Genomic DNA, 18,959 nt, shown 5'->3' with positions numbered 1-18,959 from the left:
GCACGTTTTTATTTATTATTTGAGACATCCACTCATGGTCGCTAAAGGCCTACACCAGTATGAACTCTCTATAGTAAAAAAGGTGCAGCAACCGGATTTAGTTTTCGCCGGAGAGGCCGGCCAATCTGACACAGTTTTCCCTATTTTTTTTTTTATTTGCACGCAGATAACAGTGCAATTGAACTCTGTTAGTCTTTTTATCTAGCATAGTAATACACGATAAATGGCACACCAAAATCTGTGCATCTGCGCTTGAAACTTCCAAAATGACGCGATTTTAAACAGAGTTTGTACGCCAGCCGGATGCTAGGTACTGCCCATTCGGCGGAGCAGACGACATGCGGGTGAGAGGGAGAGGGCATTTTTTTCTCTTTTTACCCTCTCTGCTGTGACCCTAATGGAACGGTCTATAGGTTCCTGGCTAGTCAATAGGTTCCTGGCCACAAACTTTTCAAATCACCAATGAAGTTAGCATAAAATTTCAAATGAAGTTAGCATAAAACTAATCCAGCCGAGCCAATCTACAGAGCAACGAAAGCAAATTCGAAACAAAATAACCTTGCCCTTAAAGAAAGAGAAAAAAAATCTCCATCGTTTCTGGACGAATCCTTACTAGTTAGAATTCACAATCGCACACTTCTTGATCTGGAGGGACTCCTATCTCTCTTGACTGGTAGCCGAGGACCCCTCCTGGCATCAGCATTAGTGCAATAATAAACATACAAGGAACTGCTTTGCACACCGTACCACATCGGTGGATAGCTCAGACCTTCTAAAATTCAGTTTATAATGGAAAAATACTTTAATTGGGGACAACAACAATTCAGGAAAGTCGGAAGATTAGGGAACCCTTCAGGGTACTCCAGGAATCTGTTAAGTTCTTGAGAATCCAGTTTCTCAATGCATATGTGCAACACTTTTGGAGGAAGAAGGCAACAGAAAGTGTAGGCTGCTGACCCTGCAGGAAGCAATGAGCTCGTCGTTCATGAGGTAGTCATAGTTGGAGCTGATGGCCTCCCAGAAGTCGTCTTTGCGGACTTCCAGGGTGCCTCGCTGTAGGGTTCCGTGTGGGCTCTCCATGCCTCTTCTCCTGTCTGGAAAATGCAGAGCAAAGCCCACTCAGCCAGCCTCTCAACAATACCAAACTCAAGGGCAAAGAAATGGCAAAAGGTTCCATATCTAGCGTGACCTTCTAGTAGCACTGCAGTATGAAATAAAAATGCACATTCCAAAAAGTCTATGAAGTCACAGGTAACTTGCTGCAGCATTTCATTTGCATGATATACAGCATTTACAGTCTCCTGCAATATGAAAGACCCACTGAGAGTGGATGGCTGGGATGGCTTCTGGCGGGGGCGCTGCATTATTGGACTCGGGTTGATTCCATTCTGTTTCGAGAAAAGGTTACTCACTCCGGGCTCAACCATGCCTGCCGAGCCTGAACAAATTTAACAGTTTTTGGTTACGGTGTAGCGGAAGAGCGTGCATCATCGGTGTCGTGCCTGATATGGTCACGAAGGCTCGAAGCCTTCGTGACCATATCGGGCACGACTATGCTTGCTTCGAGCCTTCGTGATATGGTCACGAAGGCTCGAAGCAAGCATAGTCATCACTGTTGTTTTTATCAGTTGTTTCTGATGTAAAATGTCAGAACAGGCACTGCCAAATAAAAAAATATTAGAGTTATCCCCCGAGTCCAATATTTAAAAGATAAAACGCATTCAAGAGTGCATTCATTCGTTAAAAGGATGACACGGCTTTCACATTTTAACAGAGACAAAATAATCGTCTTGGCTCAGGCTCGTTGCAGCAATAATAAGACATAGCTGTGGCATGACGCTGACGAACTGCTCTCTGCTGCGATACCAAAACGAGAAACTAATACCGTATTTACTCAAGCAAAAGCCGCACTGTTTGTGAAGAAAACCTGAGGGTTCGCTTTTCCGCAGATTGCCAATCACTGCGATCGCCAGCATGATTCCAACGGTTTACAGGAGAGAGATAACATCTTCGCGCAAGATACCATCCGTGTGGATTGACTGCCGTGTCACCGTGCTTTGTATGAAGCACGAATAAAGGCCCATTCACGTATATTAGTAGCGTCCGACTGCATTATGAGAACTTACGACGAGTTATGACCGCCTGTCACTGGGTCTTAGTATGAGGCGTGGCAGCCTTGCATTCCACATAGGAAACATGGATGTCTTGACCATAGAGTTATTATAATGTACACTACAGGTTCAATGGGCACTAGTGTGCTGTCGCAAATTGAAGCAGACAGCAACCAGTCGAAAACTGACTTCCGGTAATGCCGGAAGTCAGTATGGGAAAAAGTTAGTGCGTTTTCTTCCTGCGCACGATCATAAGAGCAAATATCGCAAATAGTTCGTACATACTAGGTAGACCAGAACATTTCTCAGTCATGCAGACAAAATAATTGCTCAGTTATGGGGGTTTTGTTTCAAATTCATAATCTAAAAATGGTGCTAAAACGGCTTTGTACGTGTATTTATGTGCACTGTCAGACACTGTTGGTGCAAACAAGACGTCAGCGCTTTCCAGCATGGGGGATGTACGGGCCAAACAAACGAAGGACATGTGGAAAAACAAAGAGAGACGGCAAAGACTATGCAGTAACACTGGATCAGCAACTCCTTGTGCATGCAGACAATCAAAATAAATTGAAGGCCACGTAATATAGTCTGATCTGCAATAAATAAGTACTGCTTTATTCTTTCTGCCCATGAATATGTGCGAAGATGCTTGTTCTGCATTCGAAACATCACCCAAACGCTTGAAATCTTTGAAAATAAGGAGATGTCGAAGAACAGCTGCTTGATGAAAGCTGCCCGGCATAGGAAATAATAATAAGAGGCACCTTTCCTAGCCCACATACTTTATTCTTTACATTTTGAATGTTTTTAACCGCTCGTGACAGGACATACATATCGGCAATATATAATGGTGGTGAAGTTTGAACACACTTTACATTCCTTTCGAATGTTAATTTCATTAGGATCGTCGCTCGTTTTTTTCATGCCTGCCATGAAACAGAGCTTGGGCCTGAAACAAAGGAAAAAGTTTTACATTGTTCATTGGTAAAGAAAACTGCTGTAACTAATGCAATTACACTTTTACAACGTTAATAAAGGTACATACTATTCGGTACTATCCAAATAACAAAAGTGATCCATGTCATTTTCCACCCAAAGAGAAAAAATTTGCGCATGTTTTCACATAGGAATGCGCAGGAGCACCACAAAAGTAGTCTGGTTGCTGTTTGCTTCACTTTGCATCGCGGAAGTCTCATAGACACTTGCGCCAGTTGGACGTCTAGCGTACATTATAATAACATTATGGTCCCAGCAACTTGCAGTCATAAGTCGACGGATCGTAGTCAAGTAGAACTACTATGTGTATCGGTCCTTGCTCGCTGTCGTATTTCAACGCAAAACGGTAAAACTCCGCATGTCGTGGTCAAAATGCTACGCCGTCTCAATCTAGGTGACTTACAGGTACTGACGCCGCAGTTCAATGATGTCCTCGCATTTGCTAGGTTGAACGGCTCGATGAATTCAGGACCTCTTAGACACGTTGATAACTGCCCGTAATGAGATTGATCATTCAGAGGCAAACTCAGATAATATGCACTCGTAATTGCACGAGCCCCGTAGGAAGACACATGCAACACTCAGTAACCTGAATGAATATGGCAACCGGAAGCCGCAATCTTGTTTGTTGCTGTTTACCTTGAAAATGGGTGTATACAGGCATCTCAATGGGGACCATTCACTGGCGGCCATAGCCGAGTGCGCGACTGCTGAGCTCATGCCGACGGCAAACTTCCACAGTTCTTTTGAAGAGTGTATTTTTCACCATTGAGGCTGCCGGTCTTAGCAGCCTATTAATGTGAGCTCGTTATGAGCATGCACTCTGAACACCACCCATAATTATGGCATCCAGTGAATACCCTCCATAGGCACTGTCACTAAAAGAAAGCCAAAAATTCAAGCTGGGCATCGTCCAACCTGACAGTATTCTGGAAAATTACAAGATGTCGGTGAAACAGAGTTACACCAGTCCACAAACAAATTAGTGTCTAGTAATTTGCCCCACTGGCTGAAACAATTTCTCGGTGTAGCAACAAACTTATATGCTGCACATTCTTCAGACAGTGTCTAACACGTACGCCTGCTTGGTAACCTCTCTGATAACGTTTGCTGCAGCTGCACATCTGCCATACATTTTCAGGCACGTGACTCTAAAGGAGTGTCCAAACAGGACACTTCAGAATGCGTGAAGCGACACTTCTCCGCCATATGAAGTGAAAGCTGAAGTTTTTGTTTCAACATGTGTGAGGCAAACATCATGGCTTTCCTTCTCGCCTCCTCTGCTTTTCTGTGACGTCAGTACCTGTCCATCTGTTCTGCTGCGCCCTCGTATCCTCCCCTTCGATGTTTCTGAGATTAGACTTGAAAACCAGCGGGGGCCTTGAGCGATTGACTGACTGCCAGCAGAGCGTGTGATGTCCGGACCCACGTGATGAGCATGCTCTAGGTCTCCATGAAGGACACATGTGGATGATAACGAGGGGGAAGATTTCCCCCTGGCAAAAACAAAAAAAAACATTTGGAAGCGGATCGCTGCACTTCAATTGGTGAAGAAGTGTTGCTTTACGCGTTCTCGAAGTGTCCTGTTTGGACAGCCCTTAACAGTACAGGGGTGGGAGAGGAACATCGACTTTCACAACATCACATAAACTGACGAGGTTTTTGGTGCAAACAAGTAAAGGTTTCATGCAACAGATAGAGCTATCACGCCGCTTTAATCGTGATTGCGAGACAAGCTATGTGCCAAAAGTTGCGCACTCCACCAACCGACTGCAAGATTCATTCGGTTTGAAATATACACTGGCGTAATCTCATTGTAATGATAAAATTGAAGGCATAGTAGATGTCGCTTAAATGGCTATTCATATTTTTATCAAGCCAGACACTGCTGTTTTCCAACGCTGCTCCTTGTAGGACTTCTGGTTAAGCAGACTGCCTCCATTGTTTGGGGCCCTAGACAGAGCGCAACAACCACAACGGGCAAAGTCAAACAAACAAAAAGGTTGTCCACAACCCATCGAGGACCACCGACAACCTCCCGCCGCGGGCAGTCGTCGGCAGTCTTGACGTCCACGCGGATGATTCGATGCGAGGTAGCAGAACATACTTTTAAGTCGAAATTCTCGGTTGTGGTTCCGTAGTCGTAGCCGGTTGTGTCCGCTGGGTCCTAGCCTGCGTGTGGTGTGCCCCGTCCTGCCCTGGGCTCCTGCTGCCGCCTCCCCGTGGTCGGTGCCGCGTGCCCCCGGCTCCCCATGGTCCCGCGTCGAGCGTGCTTCCTTCGGCCAAGGAAGCGGTCTTGCGGCAACTGGGCGAGCCAGCCAGAGCCTGCCACCATGCACTCTCCCGTTGCCAAGAGCTCTCGGATTGTGCCCCGAGGGAGGCAAGGGATGTCTGCACGACAACGGACAAGTGCGTCGTCTGCACACCGCACTCCAATGCACACCCATCAAAAGAGAAGGGAATCTGTCGTGCGGAGATTTATGCGGGGGGAGTTAGGCTGCCTTCAAGTGGCACCTGCTATCTCCGCTGTTGAAGGGTAATTCAGCAAAGTAGAGTACGACCATCAACCTAATCTTTAATGTGCATCAAGTAGCGGAGATTACGCAATCACACACTGGTATGACATTCAATTTTATCAAAATGGGCAGATCCGGAGATCGAACCTACAAATAACCCCTGTGACACGCACACTATTACCAAGGTGATGTCGATGCTTTTCTTGGGGGGATATACTGACTACAGCGCAACCCACTTATAACGATCAGTTTTTAGAGTTTCTAGGCTGGAAATGATCTCTTTCTAGTCCAGATACAAGAATAATCAGTTAAAACGATTGAAATTTCAAGTTTTCTCATTATCGTTATAAGTGGGTTGCACTGTACCATCGACTCAAGTGTGCAATGGGGCAGACAGGTAGAAGATGCTTGCCCTCAACTCACAAACTGAGGTTGTCCCATCTCAGTGATATGATTGGTCCGAGTCGTTTTGGAGCACATTTTGGAGCAGATAAAAGTCTGTTTTGTAACAGAAAAATCAACTTTGCAGCATAAGCATACACTTTATTTTCATTCCTACCACTGCTAATATTATATGTTGCGATACATGCATTGGCCTATCCATCGAGGGACACTATACTTTGCCTTCCTACTTTTGTGCAACCTTTTGTTAGCATCCATTGCACGGCAGGTTTGGTTCCCTCAAACGCCTTGAACACCAAACTAACTAGCTTATTAGTTGCATGTAGGAACTCTAGGCACGACGACATATATGCTGGGTGTAGAAGGACTGTATGAACTGCCATGAATGGTTATTTTAGGTACAGAACCAAAGGTAAGCCAAATTATATTCCACAGAAATAATGTTAGAACAAAATATTATTTAGCACCTAAATTGATGTCTCACTGAGGTCGTAAAGGTTGTAATAAAACTGCAAAAATTATTTCAGATAAAACCGAAGCGTATGTCATTTGATTATTAACATCAGTAACATTTCATATCTAGAGCTTAATAAAAAAATCGGCATGTGAACAATAAAAAAGCCTCAGAAACAATCCAGTCAAACCCACTAAGGTTACTGTCGAGACCGGTTATAATGAAGTCAACAGCAATCGGAAACCACTTTGCTATATCCGCTATTTCATTATAACCGACTTCGGTTAACAAAGTCGAAGCGAAACAGCGGCTACAGCGAAGCGATGACGGAAACTGTGATCACTTCGCTGTAGCCGCTATTTCGTTATAACCGACTTTGTTATAACCGGTCTCGACAGTATTCCCAAGTTTCCATCCTCTTGCCCCAGCTAATTTAGTTTTAATTTGCTCTGCTCGCTGTGCCATTATACATATGAAACCTATGTAAAGGTGTTAACTAAACGGGAGAATTGACATAAAAAAATATAAGCTTGCAGAGCCATTCATATAAATCATCCTGCAACACACAAGTACCCTTGCTACATCTCAAGTTTGAAAAAAAAAAAAAATTATTGCCAGAATATTGCATTCATTTATTATCTATCATTCATCTATTCATCCCTCTTCTATCATATATACTAGACAAAGCCTTGTTCAGAACATTTTACTGCAAGGTAGAGTTGTTACATAAGCACTTTCAAAGTTTTTTTGTTCCTGCTTTGGGGGGACATTTTTTTCCTCAGTACGCGGCTGCAATGCGGTGAAGCAAGATCCGTAAAAATTTCAACTCTGCGGTTCTCGCTTCTCTGCAGTGTGCAACGAAGCGGTGAGAAGCGCACTCAACGAAGCTACCTGATTAGTTATGCGTCAGCTTGAACTTACAGAAACACATGTAGAAAGGACGCAACAATAGATAACAGCTGACCACCTTACAACCTTACTTTAGTACACTTCTTCTTCGGGGAAGAATGTGTTAGCACCTTGTCCATCACTATCCACACCAAAAAAACAGTATTTGCGGTGTGCAATGCACCCCGATAACTTGTCCATCACAATCCACAGCAAAGAAACACAATGTTTGCAGTGTGCCACGCCCAGATAACTCGTAGGAGGAGAGGGTCACGGTAATTTTAATATTTCCTCGTGCAAATATTATTTAAAACTAGTATTTATTTTGTGTATATATGAACAGTTTGTAAAAAGGATGATTGCACATACGAAGAAGAGGTGTACTAAAGCAAAGTTGTTAGCTGTTTTTTATTGTACTGTCCCTTCTATGTTTGTTTCTGTCAGCTCAAGCTGACACATCACAAATATGTACTAACTAGCTCAATTTAATCCTGTAACAAAGCTACCTACTAGGGTGACCAAATGTCCCATTTTGGGTGGGACAATCCCATTTTAGGAGTTAACTTACTTCATTGTTTTGCCTAAAAAAAAGGCTCATGTCCCGTTTTCACACGAACGAGCAGTTGCAAAATCAGTATGAAATGAATGGAAAAAACCTAAAGCATGCTTATTCTTTAGAGACATAATTTTATAAAAATATATACTGTAAATGACTAAATTTTCGCGAGGACCTAATTTTCGCAAATTTGTGAATTGCCTGCAATTCGCGAAAAATATGTCCCGCAAACAATTCGGGCAATATGTCAACGCTACGATAGCTACACTCTATTTGTGAAAATTAGAACCCGCGAATAATTTCAAATTTTTAGCTTTGGCCCCTCTCGCGAAAAATTGAGCCCGCGAAAATTAAGTCGTTTACAGTATACTTTGAAACTGTTACAGCATAATTTCGAGCTCTCTTCCTCATTACACCTGCCAATAGATCTGCCAGACTTTTCTTGTAGTACTACTGAATTTGACATGCTAGTTTGGCAACTAAAAGGTGAAACAGCGCAAAAGACACAGGGCCAAGTGGAAAGGGACATGGACACATGCTGACTTACGACTCTCTTCTTCTTTCTCTTCACTGCACCAGAGCACAATAAAAGAAAGAAGAAAACAAAAAGACAAAACCAGGACTATTCCATGTAAAGCCATCCCGAAAGCCTTCCACTTGTCTGTGCCTTTTGCGCTGTTTTGCTTTTTCATTTGACTATGTAGCAACTCGCCTAAATGCGAACATTATTATAGTTGGCAAAAATAAAACAGTGTGCAAACCTGGTGACAAAAGCCACTTGTCCAACTCCGACACAATAAGTGTTTCTACGCTCAAATGACTAGTAGCTCTACGTATAACAAAGCCTACACTCAAAATCATCAAACACTATCAGAACTAGAAGCTTAGTGCTTCCTAAATATTCAGAGGCCTGTTCATCTTCGTAATTCACAAATTGCAGAAGAAAAAAATAATTCTTGCAAGTATAATATCTTTTTTTAGTAGTTGGGCCTCTGTTTTACGCTCATCAAGCCAGTGTGTTACAATGTTATTATCATATGTATTTAGCTTTCAATTGCCTTTCTGAAATGCCTATGAGGGCCCTCAGAGGAAATAAATCAATAAATTACACTTGCACATCAAAGAAATGTCTTTTGGAATGAACAATGTGTTCAGGAAACATGGAAAGAGCGCATCTCACATGCAACAACTCTGCCCACACTGCCAGCCTAGTTTGTCCCATTTGTATGTATAAAGGAGTTTAAGGTTCCAATGCATGTCCTCGAAAGCTCCACTGCATGCAGTGAACGTGATTCTCGGTGGTGCTGACTTTGTGGGAGGAAAGGCTGCAGTTTGCACGAGCGTGAGTCTCGACAAGGGGCAGCGAATTAGGCCTTTGCAGAAAAAAAAGATGGAAGCCAGCCATTAGTACTTGAGCGACAATTGTGAGTCTTTTGTACGTCACATTTCTATATGGGAGAGGATAGGGAATATGGTGACAGATGTGTATGTCGTACAGCACTAGTATCTGTGGACAGATGTGTATGTGGTACAGCACTAGTAAAAAATAGAAGCCACTACCTCATAGAGTTCTCCCTATTTTTCTGGGCAAAGATTTATTGCATATTTTTTAACTCCCCGCATTCCAAACAACATAAACCCCAAAAGCATAAAAGCCCTTTCGTCGTCGCATCCACTCTTTATGTAACGTCCACACAACCGTTTCACGCACCATCTTTAGTGCTTCGTGGTTGGTTTGCTTTTTCGCCGTACCAAGGCTGCTATAGGTCAGTAAGGAGAGCTCAGGGCGGTATTTCGAAGTCAAGGAATAGATCAGTCAGGTAACCCCTCGCTTACCGTGCAAGTAGGAGGAGGCAGACCGGTTTCCTCCGGGGCAGTATCAGCACGCCATGGTGGAGGGTCAGTGCCGGGGTCCTAGCTCGAGAAAGGGGGCGGCTGATCCGGCGGGGGACCCGTCGGCAACCACCGGCATCGGGGCAGCCGCCATTTCGAAGAACCTGCACACCGAAAGACAAGGGGGGCGTCAACCCATAAGCTTCACTCCAGAGGCGGCCAAGTCCAAACAAAACACAAATATACACTATATTCCCGACTATAGCCCACAGAGTACACATGCTTAAAACTTTTGATTTTATGCTGCCTGGTCTATCTACGGGTGTGGACGGTAGAAGGATTTGTTTTCCCAAGATGGTTCATAATGATTAGATGCAATGGGTTTTGTGAATGGCAGAGTATGCGCATTTATGTATTATGAAAGCTTCTTTGTGATCTAAAATGGGACCATTTATCGAGGTCTGCTGCGCATAAGAATTTTTTGGGTGCAGACTAAGCACCAGGTGCAGACAATGTGTGTGGACAAAGCATCAGGTGCAAATTATCAAAAAACTTTTTTGCTACCAAAATTTGTTTCTGTCTGGATAATATCGTAGCTGAGGCTGCATAAGAAGAAGCCAATAAGGGATCTTTGGAAAGCCTTGGAGAGAGGTTTAGCTAAGGTTTTACACTTGGCAAAGGGCAATGCACTCAACGTGTATTAATTGTGGAATATTATGATACAAAAGGTATACTTCAGGGAGCGTACCTTTTGAGATCACTAAAAGTATAAAAAAAATACTGTGAGTGCATAAACTGCTGCTAGCATAAACACAACATTAGAGCTTTTTTGCATTTTACTCCGAAGCGATAGTGGCAGGATTCAAACTTTACCGCTTGAGTTAGTTCCCCAAAGGAGCACCTCCTATCAAATTAATAATTTTAATGAGTGTTCCGATTGTAAGAGAAAAATGACAACCAAAAGAAATTACAATCACTTGTTTACACTATAAAATAATGGCTGTTGCTTATTTCCACATGTATTCTCGTAGTATGTTGCGTCCTGCTAAGGGTGAAACTGGCAACCGACTTTTCGCTAAGAGACATCGGTCAAAAGAAGCCGAGTCTCTTACAGTAAAATCGGCTGCCACTCTCATGCTCCCACCAAGGCCCTTTTCGAGTACAAATGGTAATGAGCCGAGCAAATTAGATAAAGTAAAAGCAAATGAAGGTAAAACTTCGGTGAGCAAGCACAAAGCATCCAGTTTTCACATAATGGGAAAGAAAAAATTATTTTTTTTCCCGTTCTCCAGGGTAAGTAGCTGGCACAGGCACACACCTTGCGTTATATTTTTCCAAAGAGATAAGAATGAGACAATGCTGGGATAGTTTGGAAGCCACTGCTAAGAATAAAAAGCAGGTGGCATGAGGAATTATAAAAGAAGGGTGAGAGTTAGGTGCCTCATGCGTTGGGCCTTTAGGAGTGCTCGAGATGCAGAAACACTCGTTTGACATGTTAGCTCGCTCAGAGTTGGACGAGAAAGAGCTCTCAGGCATTCCAGCTTGGTGTAGCAAATGCATTACTTTTCTTTTGCCTTTATTCATTTTACACTCACATAGATGAATTGATAATAATGCCTCCTAATTATGCACTCCAAAAAATGTGTAAAGCAATGTTACTTTAATCCCTTGCAAATATGTTGCAACCATTATCCATTTTTATGCAAAGACCTTTATTTTACAAATTAAGAAATCTGCCAAAAAAACCTCCAGGTTTCACGCTGCCTTGGATGCATGCTGCTTGTTCATCCAACTCAAGAAATATTCTTGAGCTAAGCAACCTATGGCAGTGCCTCTATCATGCCTAACCTAATTTTTGAAAAACACTGCCATAAACAATTATTAAATTCTGAACTTGAAATCCTAATTGACTGAAAAAGCCACCAGAAAAATAACTTGCAATAAAAAGAACAGTTCCAAACAATATACGCTCATACACCGAGAGTCCATTTAAAATTATTATAATAATCCTCTCAAGCAGCATCAATACCCCTTTCTTTCAACACTATGATAAACTGTTAAACTACTATTAATTTATTATGACTTTTGTTATAATAGCAATTCTACTAAAATGAAAGCAATGTTAGCCAAGTTGGCTTCAGAATGTGTATTCAAATATTCAAAAGCTTTGAAAGTGTATCAGTGCTTTGATGCCCGAAGCTGTTAAATCCGAATCTATATTGGTGCACCTTAGCTGTAGACATTATCAATGTGGTACAGAACATGCAAGGTGATAAAGGAATCATTCAACCCTAGAAGCTTAAAAAATAATTGAACAATCTGGCACACCAACGACAGCAAACATTGAGTGAACAAGAAAAGGACTGGCAATACAGACAACAGTTGAGAGGTTCATAGTAAGTGATACTGACAGGTGGGAACACGAGGAACAGGATGAAATTGACAGTCAAGAGACACATGCTAAATAAACAATTAGGAACCAAGAAAATGTGTTGAGATTGACAACACCAGGGTCCAGTGATGCAAGTGGTCCAGGTCATTTTGGAGCCTCTTTTGGAGCAGCAAAGATACTCTTTGGAGCATAGGCATACACTCAATTTAATTCACTCCACTGAAAATACTGTGTTAAAACCCATGTGCAGAACTATCCAACTAAAAAACAATGCTTTCTCTGCCTTATTACTTTGGTGCAACCACTCCTCGGTATCATGGCACAGCACACAGTGTGACTACCTCAAACATTCAACTAGCTTATTTGTTCTTGAAATCACCAAACACAGAAACGAGAATGTTGCTTTTTTTTTATTTATATATTTATTTAACTTTTGGGAGGTGCCCTCGTGCACGCCTACAAAGGGTGCACCTCTTGTCAGGAATATACATTTTAATGTAAATATAGAACACATAGCAACATGCACATGTAAGTATAGAACACATACGAACATGCACAGTTCGTGTTACCAGAAATATGTTGTGGGATAAGAAGGATGTGCACAAGGAAAAGCAAACTAAAAACATTATCAGATGTGAATATGGAACATAAAAAACCATGATCTGTGACATTGTTAAAAAAAGAAAGGTAAAGAAAAGAGAAAGAGACAGCTCAATTAGCAACAGTAATTAAAAAAAAATTTTAATGTGCAAAAAAAGTAATAAAATATAAAATAAAATAATTGAGAGTCATTTTGTTGCTTAGAAGGCCCACTGAAGCAGCCACTTTTGAAACACATGCTCAGCGATGAAAGCCATTAATGTTCAAGTGGCTATTTAAGGGTGTTTCTCTTAGTACTAAATTGGATGTTTTGTTCAAGTTTTGAAAGTTGTCATAAAATTGTACAATTCCTAATTTAGTCAAAACTCAAAACTTTTCTCGTTTACTAATGCACATCAATGGCAATCCCCAGCTGAACTCGTTGAGGTTCTTCCAATACTTCTATTCACGCACCACTAAAACTCGTTGTGTTTTAGTTTAATCTTTATTGGCTATGCCCTCAAACAGTTCAAGGCATATACAATAGCAGAACGAAATATTTGGCATGGAACTTAAATCTACAGCATGGTTTAGCTACGCCTCATCGAGGTTATTTAGAAATGATCTCGTTATACGGTGTGCTATACCCAAGTATCCTACCTTAGATTCTTTGGAAACAAAAATCATGACTGATGATGTATGCAAGTGGTCAGGATGTCGCAATCAAGCATATACGTTAGCCGAGGTCTTATTTGGAAACGTCAGACCGCAAGGTTCCAACATCAGCGCAAGCTTCTTTTATTTTGAACAGCCGACGCGTGGGCGCGTTTCATCTCACTCTGGAAGAGTACTTTTCCCTCAAGTCCCCGAGCACGCGGATGCGCTGCCGCGAAGCGAGATAGACGACGCCGCCTATAACGCGGGCGTCGCTTCTCCGCAGTGCACCGGTGCGCACAACGAAGCGCACTCAACAGGGCTGTCTGACGCGCATTAACAAACCAGGAAAAACAATAAATACTGCACAACTATCGAATGTTGACGATACTCGACACGAAGATCGAACCGACTAGCACGCTATTCGATCGCTGTAAAGTTCAGAAAACTCACGCAAGCCTACTGTAATGCTCTGGCTGTGCAGCGGAGCTCAGTATTGAAGTTATTTCAATTTCGGCGCGATAATGGCGCAAATTCCTCACAAATCGGCGAAATGTAGCGGAATGTGGCAGTTCAGTTCGGCGTCCCGGTATGAAGCAGCAATGACAACAGCGTGACGCAGAAGACCCCACCTACAGCGCAAAGTTTCATTTTTGTCAGTGCTGATGACCGCGAAAGTCAAGCCAGAGACCGACAAAACACGATTAGGGTATTGCTAGGTCAATCCCGGTTTCCAGTCGAGGTTTCAATCGTCTCGGCGGTAAACTCAGCCAAGACGCAGTTGGCTCCTCGGGCGATAGGTGGCGATCCCGCGCCGACTTTTCCGGGCCCGTCGAAAGGCGTCCGAAGCAGCCCCAAACCGCGTAGGACGACGCTGCCTCGGAGAGACGCTGCCTCGCTGAGAAAGGCGCGCAGCGGAGAAACGGGGCGAGACACGGTCTCGTCGCCGTGTCCGCGGGTGGCTCCAAATTGTTTCAGACGGGGCAGACTTTTTCCTCACTCGCGATGCGTCGAGTAAGACGAGGAGCGTTTCGCACCCGGCGGGAAAAAGGATATTCCGTAATCGGTTCCTCTCCCCTCGTCCGCTTCGCCCGAGCGTGCTGGGCTCGAGGGGTAAACACCCGATGGCAAGAAAAACGCTCGCCCCAGTTGCGGGGAAAATTAGCGGCGGCGGTTGCGAGCATCCCCCAGCCCACGGGCGGCACTCGCTGCAGGAAGCGAGCGCACGCTCCGCCTTGTCGCGTGTCAGTGGCACCGTACCCGCTATCCCGGGGCGCGCATCGGACGCATCAATCGTCGATGCGCCGGTGTCGCGCCGTCGCTCGATGACCCCTCGCCACTCGGCTGCACCGCTCCGCGAGACAATGCGGGATGCCCCACAGAACGCAGAAGAGTTGTCCCAGTGGACCTCTTCTGGTGAACTCCAGATACCATCCATGTGACAACATGTTAATTTCCAAGCGAGGCACGTTTCGCGTTTTCCCATTCTGTGATGCCAGGAGATGTGTTTTTATCACGTCAGGGACCCGTACTTGTAGGCAGCGAGCCCGCCGGACATACACGCGGACGAAATGCCAAATTCCCGGACGGTCCAACGTAAACCACTGACCCAGCCATAAGGCCTGGCCTTGCTCGCGTGACCCTTTTCCATTGCCCCGTCTCCTGCTACGTGACTCTCTTCGCCGACGCTGAGGGTTCGAGGTAGAGATCAGATGGACCCGAATTTCAAGGCCCGACCCGGCCCGATTAAGGCTCGAACCCGGCCAGAGCTCGACTGTTATTTTTAACACGATCCCGACCTGAACCTGGTCCGAACCCACTTTTTCTAACAGAGAGTGTTTTATGGCTGGCTATGTACGGCATTCTTGGAGACGGAAGTCCGTCACTCCAAAATTCGCGAGAAAAAAAGCGAGGATCGCGGCTTCGGGATCGAACCCTTCCAACGTGAATCTGAACAAAAATTAAGCAACGTTGTAAGTTGAGAGCAAGTTTATCCTAATCTAGAAGGAGGTTCACAATCACTGGGACGAAAGCAGTCTTGTAGTTTAGTCTTCGACTGATGTTCGGAGCAACACACATTCTGCGTTAGTACCAACGCCATAGCCACAATAGTGTGAGAAAAGTTTACAACCTTTTTTTTTTTTCTTTTGTCTGTGTGTGGTTAGCACATATGGCCGTTAATTAGGAGGCCCCGAGTTGGAATCCTAGTGCCGACAAAAATATATTGCCTTTCGACAGCTTCGTAACAATGATTTCATTCGATCAGTAATGTTCAATCATCTACATGTTTTCGATTAAATTCCACCTTCCATTTACATGACACGATTCACGGCGAACCACATTTCCTTCCGTATGGAACTATTAGGGATGCCGCGAACTTTTTTCGAATCGAAGTTTCGATGATCGAATCAAGCGGTTCGAAAGGTTCGAAAGATTTCGATTTTTCGAATTGTCTATATCGTAAAATTCGACGGAGGTCGAATTTTCGAACTTGTTAAGCCAAGAAGTTCGACGCTTTTCGAACCGTCGAACTTATTACGCTAAAAAATTCGATCTTTTTCGAACTTTCGAACTTATTGCGCTGCAAGGTTCGATGCTTGTCGAACTTTCGAACTTGACTGACCAAAAAATTCGATAAATTTCGAACTTTCGAACTTATTTATCAAGAAAATTCGAAAAGTTTCGAACTTTCGAATTTTGAAAAGTCAGAAGTTCGACGAACTTCGAACTTATAGGGTAAAAGTTCGACGTTCGTCGAACTTCGAAAGACCGGCGGACGGTTTCATTTGATTTCAAGTAGTGGGGTACATTCGTAATTTTTTTTCTCGAACTTTTACACGCGGTGCTGCGTTCCATACGAAAGACAATGTCATTTATTTCAATGTTCTGGCATGCTTAGGTTTAAAGAAATAAATCCCCGAAGGGGCGAGGGCGGACGACGGGTTTTTGACGATTATCGTTTGTGCCAGATTTGAAGCACGCTGCAGCCGGAGCTATTTATGGTAGATATGTTATACTTTTTTTTAAGAATGATCTATGTATAGCGTAGGAAAGTGCCGTCTTAAGATGTGATTATTGTTATTCAACGTGAGTTTCGAAGAAATGTCCAAACATGTATCTGCATGCAATTATGACCTAAACTTGATATTTATCTTCGTCTAAGTTGTTTGAGGTATCGCATTTAAATTAACACCACAGACAGTACATATCATTGCCATCTGCAGAATACAAAATAATATATTTATTGTTTTTTCACGTTAAGGAATAAATTAACTCATGGCAGAAGATTTCTAGTAGTGTTCAAGTTCAGCGCGTCATTAAAAGAAAACTTTTTTTTTTTTTTTTTCGCTTCACGTTCCTGGGACGTGTTTCTTTTAGCCTGTACACATTTTGGTAAAAGAAACTTGTTTCGAAGTTCTGAACCTCTGAATATGCAAGAATAGAACACTTCCGACGAATTCTTGATAGTTTTTTTTTTCTCCTGCTTTTTATTCCCGCATTTATTCTTTTTTTTTTTTTTTTTTTTTCTTTTGTTACTATCGGCACAGGTGTTTAGGTCGAAAAGACAGCTTTGAACTTCCGAACCACTAAGCATGTGACGAGCAGTGCCTTCTGACAACGAGTTTCCAACAATGACCATCTACGCAACCTTTTATGCAGTGAAGAGCGACAGTAGCTATACATATGCATAAATAATTTCAGATTAAAATAAGCTCGACCACGCCCTCTTTCCCCGTATTGTTTTCTTTAACAGTCCGAAATACCTGCAAGGGAAAGAGAAAGGCTAAAGCCCCCCCCCCCCCCCCCCCCCCCCCGCTACCCTCTTTCCCCCCGTTTTTCCTCTTCCGACGCCACTTGTATGGTAGAACGCTCCTCGACCTCGAGTTGTGTCGGCTTTTGTGCTTTTTGCGAGGCGATTCCTCCGTCCCAGAAAATAAACCTCCAGCACAATTATAAACTTCACCGGATCGGATTACTACCAGCGTGCAAGGGGTGGCGAGCTAGTTTGCCAGGTCGCTTCAAGGTTTCTCTGAGCCTCAACGTCCTGCTCGCCCCTGGCCGTTTCGAACTGGATGAGTCTCGTAAAACAGTGTGTTCGTGCAATCACTACTGCGTGATAAAGACCCCCCCCCCCCCCCCCCCCCCCCCCCGGGGGCTGGCGGTCACAATTCTGCACTGGCAAATATTCTAGCACGTCCGGGACACTCGTCGTCTCATTTAATTGCCTTACCAACTTCGCAGAATCTAGATATCACACCCTAACTTTTCTAAACTTGATTTTGTGAAAACAAGTGAGTCGTGAAAACGTTACTTGAAACTGAAACTGTAGAAAAACTTGAAAATCGGACTTCAAACTTTGAAAACTTGGATTAAAAAAAAATTCAAAATCTTCAAAGTTTTTTTTTTTTTTTTTTTTTTTTTTTTTTTTAATTTGGCGTTAAAAGAGAATCGAAACTTTCGAACTTTATGCCAAAAGAAATTCGAAATCTTCGAATTATTCGAACTTCATGTCTATAAAAATTCGAAGCGTTCGAAGTTTTCGAATTTTTTTTACAAAGAATTTCGAAATCTTCGAATTTATCGAACCTGAAGTAAAAAAATATTCGAAATATTCGAATTCGAAATTTTAGAAACCGTGAAAGCTTCGAAATTTTCGAATTTGAAACTCCGCTGTGGACAAAAGTTGCGAATTTTTCGAAATCGAACCTCGGTCGGTACGAAAATATCGAAATTTTTCGAAATCGAACCTCAGTTCGCTTCGCAAATATCGAAACCTTTCGAAATCGAACCTAGGGTGGTTCGCGACATCCCTAGGAACTATACCCCACCCCGTTTTAACCAAAAATAAACGAAGACAGTTTCATTCACGCTCAGGAACCGTGTCTATAATGATTCTGTAGACATCAGAAAATAGACTCCCGATTTACGCAACTTCACCACTTATTCGAGTGAATAAAGCAGCACGCAGTATTTTATTTTACGAGTCATCCGGAATCGAAAACAAAAAAACAGCTCGCGACAAGCAATCACCTAATAAGCGGAACTGATTGCGGAGGATGAAACGTAAGTTTGGGACAACCATTAACTAGCGTCGGCAGTTTCTCCGTAACAACTTGTACTCGCTTTCCGCTACTTTTTTTTCATGTTCAAAGATGTTGAGGGAGTATACCCGCAGTTCCTAAAATTTAATTTCTAGATTTAGTAAGGTATCGACACGTCAATCCCGAACAGGCACTCATATATTGGCCCGGGCTCGGCCCGACAGCGGGTCGGGTTCGGGTTTTCGGGATTGCCAGCCTTGGCTAAACCTCGCACTATACATCTGAGCGGTTTGCGATCCAACGACCCCGAGGCGTCGAACCGAACGGACGGGAGAAACCGCTCTTTCCCAATCATTTTATAACCTAGTGTAATTCAGTTATTAAACTTCCCGGGTAATGCTTAAAAGCAACCCTGACATCTCGTGAAGTGTTGCCACTCGACCAACGACACGATCCAAATCTGACAATCAAAAAGGGCCTTCGCGTGCTTATGGGGCGAGAGCTTCTAACGCAGGAAATAAAGACCGAGGGTT

At 43.3% G+C, this 18,959-nt stretch overlaps 1 protein-coding gene across 1 annotated transcript in view; it reads right to left on the bottom strand.

Moving 5' to 3' along the window:
* The window catches only part of LOC8042354, a 484,035-nt gene that overhangs the window by 315,596 nt on the left and 149,480 nt on the right, over window positions 1-18,959 (bottom strand). The window contains exons 2-4 of the mRNA XM_042287475.1: window positions 9,763-9,923; window positions 5,218-5,501; window positions 958-1,094 (exon numbers count right to left, since the gene is read on the bottom strand). Coding sequence (XP_042143409.1) covers window positions 958-1,080 — 123 coding nt within the window. The 5' untranslated portion in view covers window positions 1,081-1,094; window positions 5,218-5,501; window positions 9,763-9,923. The remainder of the gene's footprint in view (window positions 1-957; window positions 1,095-5,217; window positions 5,502-9,762; window positions 9,924-18,959) is intronic.

This window comes from Ixodes scapularis, unplaced genomic scaffold, assembly GCF_016920785.2.
Source record: "Ixodes scapularis isolate PalLabHiFi unplaced genomic scaffold, ASM1692078v2 PGA_scaffold10__122_contigs__length_95168666, whole genome shotgun sequence".
Classification (NCBI taxonomy): Eukaryota; Metazoa; Arthropoda; class Arachnida; order Ixodida; family Ixodidae; genus Ixodes; species Ixodes scapularis.
The sequence above is the reverse complement of the archived record's forward strand: the minus strand, read 5'-3'. Positions and strand labels throughout refer to the sequence as shown.